The sequence below is a fragment of the Euphorbia lathyris genome, chromosome 1 (assembly GCF_963576675.1).
Source record: "Euphorbia lathyris chromosome 1, ddEupLath1.1, whole genome shotgun sequence".
Lineage (NCBI taxonomy): Eukaryota > Viridiplantae > Streptophyta > Magnoliopsida > Malpighiales > Euphorbiaceae > Euphorbia > Euphorbia lathyris.
Window position 1 is genome coordinate 102,309,617 of NC_088910.1, and position 10,628 is coordinate 102,320,244.

General features: G+C 37.4%; 1 protein-coding gene across 1 annotated transcript; it reads left to right on the forward strand.

The window, feature by feature from the left end:
* Positions 1-7,293: 7,293 nt before the first annotated feature.
* On the forward strand, positions 7,294-10,360 carry LOC136209251 (uncharacterized). The gene is made up of 5 exons (XM_066000677.1): positions 7,294-7,865; positions 8,374-8,472; positions 8,680-8,724; positions 9,364-9,501; positions 9,788-10,360. Exons 1-5 carry the CDS (start codon positions 7,482-7,484, stop codon positions 10,148-10,150), a joined length of 1,029 nt encoding a protein of 342 aa, XP_065856749.1. The 5' UTR covers positions 7,294-7,481; the 3' UTR covers positions 10,151-10,360.
* Positions 10,361-10,628: the final 268 nt, after the last annotated feature.

Sequence of the window (10,628 nt, forward strand, 5' to 3'; positions counted from 1 at the left end):
CTGTTTGTTGAGTAGCCCAAAAAGATAGCCTCATCAGCTTTTGAATCAAATTTTGCTAAGCTATCTTTGGTATTTAAAATAAAACATCTACAGCCAAAGGCACGAAAGTATCCAATATTGGGCTTTCATCCTTTCCAAAGTTCATAGGGGGTTTTCTTTAATATAGGTCTAACTAGAGCCCTATTAAGAATATAGCATGCTGTGTTAACAGCCTCTCCCCAAAAATACTTTGGAAGCCTATGCTCATCCAGCATTGTCCTGGCTATTTCAACCAGAGTTCTGTTCTTCCTTTCTACAACCCCATTTTGCTGAGGTGTTCTAGGAGCAGAAAAATTGTGGTCAATGCCGCTGGCTTCACAGAATTCAACAAATTTTTGGTTTTTGAATTCTCCACCATTATCGCTACGGATGTGAGCTAATTTTAGGTCTTTTTCATTTTCAATTTTTCTAACCAAATTTGAAAATGTCTCAAAGGTTTCATCCTTGCTGGTCAGCAAGATGACCCACGTATACCGAGAGAAGTCATCTACAATGACCAAGGAAAATCTTCTTCCACCCAGACTCAGCGGCTGGACTGGACCGAAGAGATCCAAGTGTAGTAACTCTAACGGACGTTTAGTTGAGACAATATTTTTGCTATGAAAAGATTGTTTGGTTTGTTTTCCAGCTTGGCAAGCGTGGCATAATTGATCTTTTTCAAATTTAAGTTCAGGCAGTCCCTCAACCAATTACTTTCTTGCTAGTTTGGCCAGGAGGTCCATGCTTACATGACCAAGTCTCCTGTGCCATAGCCAGGAATTCTCTTCCTTTGATACTAAGCACATAGTTTTTGAAAACTTTTTCTCTAAGTCTAGCATAAAGACATTATCTATTCGAGGGGCAGTTAATATTAACTCATTTGTTTTACCCTCGTATATTTTACATCCAGTAGCATCAAATATAACTTTTCTCCCATTGTCACATAGTTGAGCTACGCTGAGTAAGTTATATTTGAGTCCGCTGACTAGGGAGACAGATTCAATAGTAGGATTACCTCCGATGGTTCCTGACCCTACTATCTTACCCTTCTTGTTGTCTCCAAAACTTACGCTCCCTCATCGTTTACACTCAAACGTGATGAACTGAGTTTTATCACCCGTCATATGCCTTGAGCATGCGCTGTCAATATACCACATCTTTGACTTCTCGGCACATCTCAGGCTTACCTGCATTGTGACTAGTTATTTTAGGTACCCAATTCTTTTTGGGTCCTTGCTTGTTAGGTGCAACAGGTAAAGCATCATATTTCATTTTATGGCGACATACATGAACAGTATGGCCATTCTTTCCACAGAAGTCACAGCTGACCTTCTGTTTAGGATGTTTCACTGACTTGTCAGTACCCTAGTGCTGAGCGTGCCAACACACCTTAGTGGTGTGTCCTAACTTCCCACAAAAGTCACACTGGACTTTTCGCTGGGGATTCCATCTCTGCTGAGTACCTTGGTACTGAGTTCTCAGAGGACTGTTTCTTTTATTTGGAACCTTTAGTTGGTTCTGGATAGTTGTGATGTCCTTTCTCAGTTTCTTTGAAACTGACTGGACTTCAGAAACAGACTCATGTATGATCTTCATGTTATCATGCAGAGTTGTATTGTCCTGAAGAAGGAATCTGAGGTCACTCAGTTTGACCTCTTCCACTTCATCACAGCGCCTGCTGAGTGCTCTAACTTTCTTATTACACTTCTTGACAAGTGTGTAGAGATCACTCAGGGCATTAACCATATCGTTTCTGAGCTGGGGAAGATAAATTACCTCATTTGATTGCTCCTCGTCATCTGATGCGACGGATAGGTCAGCATGCTCAGAGACGCATGGCTCAGCAAGTTCGTCAGCCATGAAGCATATCTTCGCTGACTCGGTGGCCTCAGTTTCTGTGGATGAAGACTCATCACTGTCACTCCATGCAGCCACCATTGCCTTTTTGCCACTCTTCGTGTCTTTCCTCAGTGTGGGGCAACTTGACTTAATATGGCCGGTTTGATGGCACTCAAAGCATGTAATGGGCTTTGAGCTGTCCTTTTTGTATTTGCTGTCACTTGAGTCAGCTTTATACTTATCAAACTTTTTGTAAGGCTTCTTAGAGTATTTGTCATTTTTCCTGAATAGCCTTTTCATCTTCCTTGTGAACATAGCCATCTCCTCATCATCAGTTGAGCTCCCGTCAGTGGAGTCAGCTTTCATGGCAAGGGATTTCTGCTTCTTGTCTTCAGATTTTTCCTTCACCTCTGTTCTTCATAGATATCTCATGGGTCAGTAATGAACCGATGAGTTCGTCATATTTGTAGGTGGTTAAATCCTGAGCTTCCTCAACTGCTGTCTTCTCTGCTTGCCAATCTTTAGGAAGACTCCTGAGTATCTTTTTGACTTGTTCTTCCTCAGTGAAGATTTTTCCAAGTCTCTTGAGCTCATTAATGATGTTGGTGAACCTTGCATTCATGTCTGAAATGCCCTCATCATTGTTCATCTCGAACAGCTCGTACAGTCTCATCTGCTGATTCACCTTGGACTCCTTTACTTTATTTGTTCCCTCGTAGGTGACTTCCAGATTTCTCCAGATCTCTTGTGCCGACTCACAACCTGAGATTTTATTATATTCTGCAGCATCGAGCGCACAGTGAAGCATATTGATAGCCGAAGCATGGTTTTGGAGCTTCTTAAGATCATCCTCTGTCCATTTGGCCTCAGCTTTTACAACTGTTTGGCCAGCCACAACTTCGACAGGTACAAATGGGCCTTGGACTATAGATAGCCAGGCAGTCATGTTTGTAGCCTGAATGAAATTTTTCATCCTATTCTTCCAGAAGGTATAGTTTGACCCGAAGAATAGGGGAGGCCTAGTAATGGACAGCCCCTCAGGCAGTATCTGAGTTGTTTGGTTTCGAGGGAGAAACCGAGTGCTGTTTTCGCCCATGGTAGGGATCAGCTCAAGGTTGTTAGACCTTTTACAGTGAGCTTTTAAGCTCTGATACCACTTGTTGGTCCCTTGTAAGATTGCAAGTATAGTTCCAAGGGGGGGTTAGGAACTATTTAAACTTTTTTCGCAATTAGGGCAGACTTCTTTTTCTAAGGAAAAAGGTTTTAACAGCGGCGCTGAGTAAACAACAAGATACTGGCTTAGTCAACTGGTGACTAGGTCAGTTTCTTGGCTTGAGTCAGGAGATAGCACTTAGAGTCTATTCCTGAGCTCAGACGTTTAACACACACAACTCAACTTGACCTCTTTACTTGGTCAGTTTTTGGTTATTTTAAGCAAGCAATATAAATAAGGAGTTAAAGGTAAGAAATACTTTACTCAGCAGATTTATCCAGGTTCGGCTTCTTCTAAGCCTACGTCCTGTCCCCGGAACACGTTCCGAGATTTCGAATCCTCTACTAAGCTCTTTAAAGGTAGAGCCTCAAACCTTTTACAATCTTAGCAACTGAGTATAACAAGAGTACCTTCCTCTATACCTCTACTCAGTCCTAATCTCTCGCTGAGTACTATAACCGAGTACTCAGCCTCTCCTTTCTAATCTCTAGGAATGATAAGTGTTTTGTCCTATACAAAGATTTGCTAAGACACTTTAGACGATTGAAATAATCACTCTAGACTTTTACACAGATATAAGAATTGTAGTGTAAGATTTGCTTTGCTTCTTTGCTTACAGAACTTGTGTAGAAATTTGGTCAGCGTAATGGCTTGATCAAGTTCTGTGTTGAGTGAAGCTTCTGATGGCACTATTTATAGAGACGTCTGGGCATCGGTCATTTCGAATTTCGAAATAACCATTGGAGGGAAACGGCTACATGTCGTTGTCATCCTGACTTGCTCAGAGCTCTCGGCCAATCAGAATTGTGTATCTTCTGTCCTCGGTCAGCTCAGCAGACTGTCTCTCCTTTTATGGTAAAGTCAACTGGACAGCATACTGTGTCGTCTGAACTTTACTCGAAGGGGAAATACTTTGTCTGGAAGTTTTCCTTGGCCAGCTGCTGTCTTGTACGTTTGTCGAATCTACTCAGCAGCTTCATCTTGAAGTTGTTCCCGAAGGTCTTCTAGATCCTTCTTTTGCTGAGTTGCGTTTTGTTCAAAACGGCAACGTCTTGACAAACGCGGGCCGAGTTGTACTGAGTTGTTTGACTTGGGCCTTGACTTCCGTATTGAGCTTGGGCCTTTTAATTCTTGTGTCTTATAAACAGTTTTAACTCAACATTGAACAAACACATTAGTAGAATAAATCAAAGCATTTAAACTTAGTGTGTTTAGAATATGTATTTTAATTATACTTAAACAATTTTGTCAAATCAAAATTTATGTGGAAAGGTGTTTCAACAGAGTTGACTCGGCCTGTACAAGTAAAACGAACGTCTCGCTATATGTGACTTGACATTATCCATAGTCATAAGATTCAGTTCAAGGATGTAGTTGATAAATGATCGAATTATACTGTAACTAATACGGAAAGGTCAACGACAGAATCAACCTGTCTTCTTATAGCTCTGGGGGAATGTTTCGGATTTGCTAATCACATTTCGCGTACTCATTCCGTTATGCAAAGATTAAATATAATTTTGTGAAAATTAATTTAATAGTTGCATATGGCTAGAAACAATAAGAACCTAATGGGTCACACATAAGACTTGGAGCCCAAAAGAGAAACATATGTTAATTAATTAATGGAAGCCCAACTGAGTCCACTAAGGCCCAGTATATAGGGGGGGCGATTTTCATGTAAGAAATTACATGAATAATTAATTTGATTCTTAAACAATTCTAATTAGATTATGATTGTGAATTAAATTAAATTAATTAAATGATAAATAAGTTAGGAGTTTTAATTAGATTAAATTGCTCCTATTATTATCCTATAAGGTTACTATTATTATCTTTATATTTAAGATATAATTATAGATAATAAATAAGAATTATATTCCGAATTAAATTCTTATTTAATAACCTAATTCTATCTAACTAGGGTTTAGATACAAGAGAATATAAATACCCCCTACATGTGATTTTCGAAACAAACAAGTGCAATCGAGAGAGAGAATTTCGACCCCCCTTGTCGAGGACGAAATAATCCACCGCTTCCTACCGATTCAATTGATTTCATCTCTTTCTCTTTATCCTTGATCTTGTGTTGATTTATTAGAGACAATCTATTCTTGATTGTTTTAATACGGTTGATATCTAACTTGATTTGGGTTGTGTTTTGTCTTGTGCTCGGGAACTCGGAGTAAGAGTTGTGGGCACTTCGATTGCAACAGTAGATAGAACTTCATAAAGGTACTTCCTTCTATCCCTCTTTATATGAAATAACGATTAACGGATCTTGGGTTAATGGAAATAGGTTAAAATTTTTATATTTCCGCTGCCATAGGTTAGCCTTATTTCCATCACGTAGACCAATTGATACTTATGTTCATAACATGTCTTGATCCTTCAGATTTTTTTTGCTAATTTTGATCATGAAAGGCTGCTTTATTTTGCTGGGTTGTATTCAGAAGATTTTTCCTCCTTTGAGTTGAGCTTCACCATTAGCTTAAAAACTACGTTACTAATATTAGATTGAATGAAGCATTGCATAGTTTTCGTGATATTGGGGAGCTTGCAAAGAAGTTAGTGTAAAATAAATATCACACCACTATCGTTTGGTGTATCGATTAATCAAGTTATCATTGGTCTTACCTGTTGCAACAACTACAATTGAAATATGTTTATCTGGAATAAGCATTATCAAGACCGATTTGCACAACTGAATGAGATATGATTTGCTTGTAGCTTGTTTGATGTGTTACATTGAGGTCATTCCCTTCTATTAATAGGAACTAATTAATGGTGTATTTTTTAACTATCTTTTATTGGAATTATTGGTAGCTACTACTTTTTATATCGTTGATTTTTTTTTGAATTTTTTCGGTTGGTGCAAAATTGCCTCGCTCGGTTTGGTGTCAAATTGACTCCCTAGTCAAACAACTATGTATTTGCCACTGAGCATATAATAGTATGAAGATCAAATTGAAGAGAAGTTCTGTGCTGCTGAACTGATGTCACCTTGCAAATCGAGAATGGGGAGGGAGGGAGGGAATGGGTTTAGCCGTTTAGGTTATATAATTTTTTTTTTATTTCTTATGTTTTATTTAAATGAACTATATCGTTCCATTTGAGTGAAACTACTCCATTTCATTTTGTTATGTTATGTAACTTTTGACAATCTCTAATTTCACCCCACTTCTGACGGTTGCAACTAGGCTTAGTATGGATTTTGAAAATTCTTAAACTTGACCGAATACCAAATAAAAATATCCAAAACTAAATTGAACCGTTGACGATTTTTTAAACTGAACCGAATTATACTGTTGACTATATTAGATACAATTCTTCTTTCCGGTTAGATGGAGCTCATTGACTGGGGGAAACTAAAAAGCCGACTTTAAGAAGAAGGGCTCAAACTCGAGAAAAAGCATATCTCAAAGTCGGTGGCTTACTTCTTCACTAGCCTGCACATTGAGCGATTGCTGTTCATTTCGCAGCATTTGTAGCCTCCTTTCGAAGCCCCTGATCCTCTCTTCCGTTGCGTGCATAATAGAAGTGGGTTTGCTAGTTGTGATGCTGCTATATTGAAGGATCAGGGACTAGCTTAAGGTCTCAGAAGGAGGATTCGCGAGACCATAGTTAAACAGGAGGTTCAGAGGGAACTTGGAGTTCTCGCTAGAACTCTAAGTTTATCGAAGATTTCCAAATTTCCGGATTATATCGAACGATACTCATCCTTAGTTAGAATAGGGGAGCTCGATATTATTTTTCGAGCAATTATCCGAAACACTAGCCCTTCTAATTCAGCCCTTTTAATGGTAGGAAGGAAACTCCTTAGAGGTAACTTTTTAATTATTTCATTTTTTTCTTGGTGCAATCTATGGTTACTTTGTTTTTGACAAAGTAACCATTACTTTGTTTTTTTCATAATTGTATGATGAGATATAAAATTAATTTAATGGTGGAAAAAAACAAAGTCACCATCTAATGGTGAAAAAGATAAAGTAATGGTTATCTTATAAAAAAACAAAGTAACCATAGTGTCTTGGTGACAAATTTGGAATTTCTTTTCTTTCCCTAGAAAGAATTTCAATTTATTACCAAAAAAGAATGAATTGACACGGTGTCGTTCTCATGTTCTTGCTCTTCCCTTCCCTGTCAACTTCTCAAATGGAAACAAAACCAGCCGACTATACGCATCCATTTCACCCACTCCTTTTTCTCTCTTTCAACCTCCCTTCTTCTCCCTTCTCATTTTTATTATTATTAATTTGTCCGTCATAATGGCTGATCTTCCTCAGATTCTTCTCTCTCCCATCAGTCAACGCCAAGCCAAACACAAACACAAACCCAACATCTTCCTCTTTCTCCCCCATTTCACAGCTTCTAAATCCCGCCGTGTTTTGCTCTGCATTCCCAATCTCAAATGGGTCGCAGGCAAAACGACTCGGAAACTTCCCGTTTCTCATCTCTCACTCTTCTTTTTTTGGGTTTCATCTCCTGTGCTCTGGTCTACACTATTCTCTCATTAGTGCTTAATCCCAATTCAACTTTTTCAAATTTTGGAACTCAGTCGTTGGCATTGGTAGAGGAGAATTATGACGGAAATGGTGGAGGGTGCTGTCGAGGGATTGACAATTTGGAGCTTTGGGGAACTGCAGTGAAGTGGGGATCAGAGTTTAAGTTCAATTCTTCCAGGGAATGCTGCGAAGCTTGTAAGACTATGTGTAATGGCAGTGACGGGCCTTGCTTGTGTGATTCTTGGGTTTTTTGCGGGAATAGAGAGCTTTGTGGATCGAAATTCGGTGAGGTCAGATTGAATTTGGTGTTTGACTTTTCATTTTTGGCTTTGTGACTTACTTGGATTGCATGATCTACTGCACTTTTTTAATCCTGGATGCATCAGTGATCTTATCTGAAGTTAATTGCAGATTCAGAAATTAATAATGCGTGCCTTACGAATCATGATTAATAGTTTTCTTTAGCTCCAATTTTAGTTGGTTTAACTTTATAAACTATGAATTAGTTCAATTGCAAAGTCTTCTCTTGGCTTTATTGTTCAAGTGATTATAATAGCTTACTTTAAAAGCTTTTTGCCATTTATTAAGAACTTATATCTGATATATTAGTTTAAAAGCTTCCAGTAACTACATTTATTTATAATTAGGGGTGACAATTTCTGTCACGATTATCATTTTTCCTGCATTTATATCATATATAATCATAAGATAACATAAGAGGATTTTGATCCGATAATCTAGAATTGTCATCTCTATTTAGAATCTCATCAGGGCGACTTTCTTCATTTGTTTGTCCAGTGCTGGTTGAAGAAACAGAAGGATATATTCTCCCCTGATCAGCAGGAAGCAGGTGCCAAAGTTAGCTGGACTTCAGGACTCATCTTTGGAAAAGGAGAGGTATCCAATTTTGTTATCCTTTTTTCTTTCCTATTTCATTTGAGATTGAAATGCGTTTAATGTAATCTCACTGTGTAAATGTTCCTCTGCATCTTAAGGTTGTTGATTTTTTCTCTTCATTTTTTTTCTGTTATGCACTAATATCTTTGCTCTTCTGGTCATATTGAATTCAAACTATGTGCTGCTGACATTTTTGACTCATTATAGGGCATTATTGGCTTGGAAACAAAATATGGAACTCTTCACATAAAAGTAAGACTTCATGCTCTTGACTGGTGTACTATGATCCAAATATTTGTGACAAGAATTTGATTTGCTTCAATTGTGTTTGGCCAGAGTATCATATTTTGTAGTGCATATTTAAAGTTCAATTTGTTAATTTTTTCCAGAGGCAACTTCTATAGATTGTTAGCTAGCTAACCGGAGTAGCATCTGTACTTCTTGGTGATAAATGAACACAATCAAGAGATGACTATGTCGGTGTGTTTATTTCGCATTAGATGCTAAAGATTCAAGGAATTTGCATGTCATTAATTGCTCATCTGATTTCCAGAGTATCGTAATTTAGAACTTTGTTTTGTGTTGATAAAATGTAATATCTATTGACACTAATCATATGTCATATATTAGTTATTATTCTGCTAAGGTTTGTAATTAATTTCTATTGCTTTGAGATACACCTGTCTACATAAAAGCAATTAGGATTCCTGTCATCTCATATCATTATATATGTATATGATCATGTTTGTTTAATTGTTTTCCTATTTGAGTAATTTTGAAAAGTTTCTCCTGATTTATTAATTTCATCCTCTTTCTTTGGATTTATGTTTTCCATTTTTCTGTTTTCTTTCAAACAAATTTTCCCTTGGGTTGATACTTGGCTTTGTGCAGCTTTTCCCAGATTGTGCTCCTCATTCTGTTGCTTACATTCTTGAGTTGATAGCTTTGCACCATTGCGCTGGTTGCGAATTTTTCCGAGCAGAGAGCCGAGGCCAATTTTGGGATTCGGAAGGAAACCACATAAAAAATGTGAGGATTCATTTGATTCCTTTCCATTTCACCATTCAATTTTCTGCTGTATAAAACAAATTTAATTTGCATCTCTTAAGCATCAAATTGGTTTCAGCAGAACTCCCCATATTAGTTTTGTTTCTCTACATTATAAGCATTTATTACTTGAGGTGTCCAATGGATCGAAGCTTCTGCGTATTAGTTTTCGATTTGTCATTTCCATAGCGCAAATCTTTTTTTTATCTTAGCTATTTACTCACTCTTACATTCTGGAACTTAAGCCTCATTTCCTCGACTCTTTCAGGCGCCTTTTGGCCCTCCTTTTGCATTGATTCAAGGAACATTGGAAGCTCAAGGAAAAGCATTCGAGAAAATCCCCAGAGAAGTTTGCCCAACAATAAAAAGGGGTTCAGTTGCATGGGTTGGTTCCGGACCAGAATTTTTAATTAGCCTAGCCGACCACCAAGAATGGAAACATTCATATACGGTCTTTGGTTCTGTTCTTATGGAAGACATGGGAATAGCAGAAAAGATTGCACAGCTCCCAACTAAATCAGATGTCTGGAACAATATCAATGTGTCTGTTTTGGTGAATCCAGTTCCCATAACGTTCCGAAGAATCAAGATGAGTAATGGAGAAATTGATACAAATGCAAAATCAAGTTAAGAAGATATGAAGATACCCTTGTCTGAAGCACCAACTTCAGAAATGAAGAACACAAGTGTAAGATTATATTGCAGAAATAAGTTATTCATTATGTACACATATTTCTTCTCATTCCCTTGCGTTCTGATTGTATTATTGTACATTATGTACCCAATCTCAGTTAATCTGTTCTTTAACTGTATATTTATGAAGTCAATTTTGGTTCATCTACTATTTGTTTAGAATTCCAATTACTTGGGTCGTGGGTATTCCTGGATTTTGACTAATTTTTAACAGAAGTGTAAATGTTCAACCTTTATTTTGAATTAGATTAATGAAATTGGAAAAGATGAAAATTTGGTCAGTCAAAAAATTGTACTTTAATTTTTTTTTTTTCGTGGAATATAACTAAATTCATAAATTTTAGATGAAATCCCAACTCAACCATGCTGTCAATTTTTGACACTGATAAAATAATTTTAGAGAAATAAATTCATTT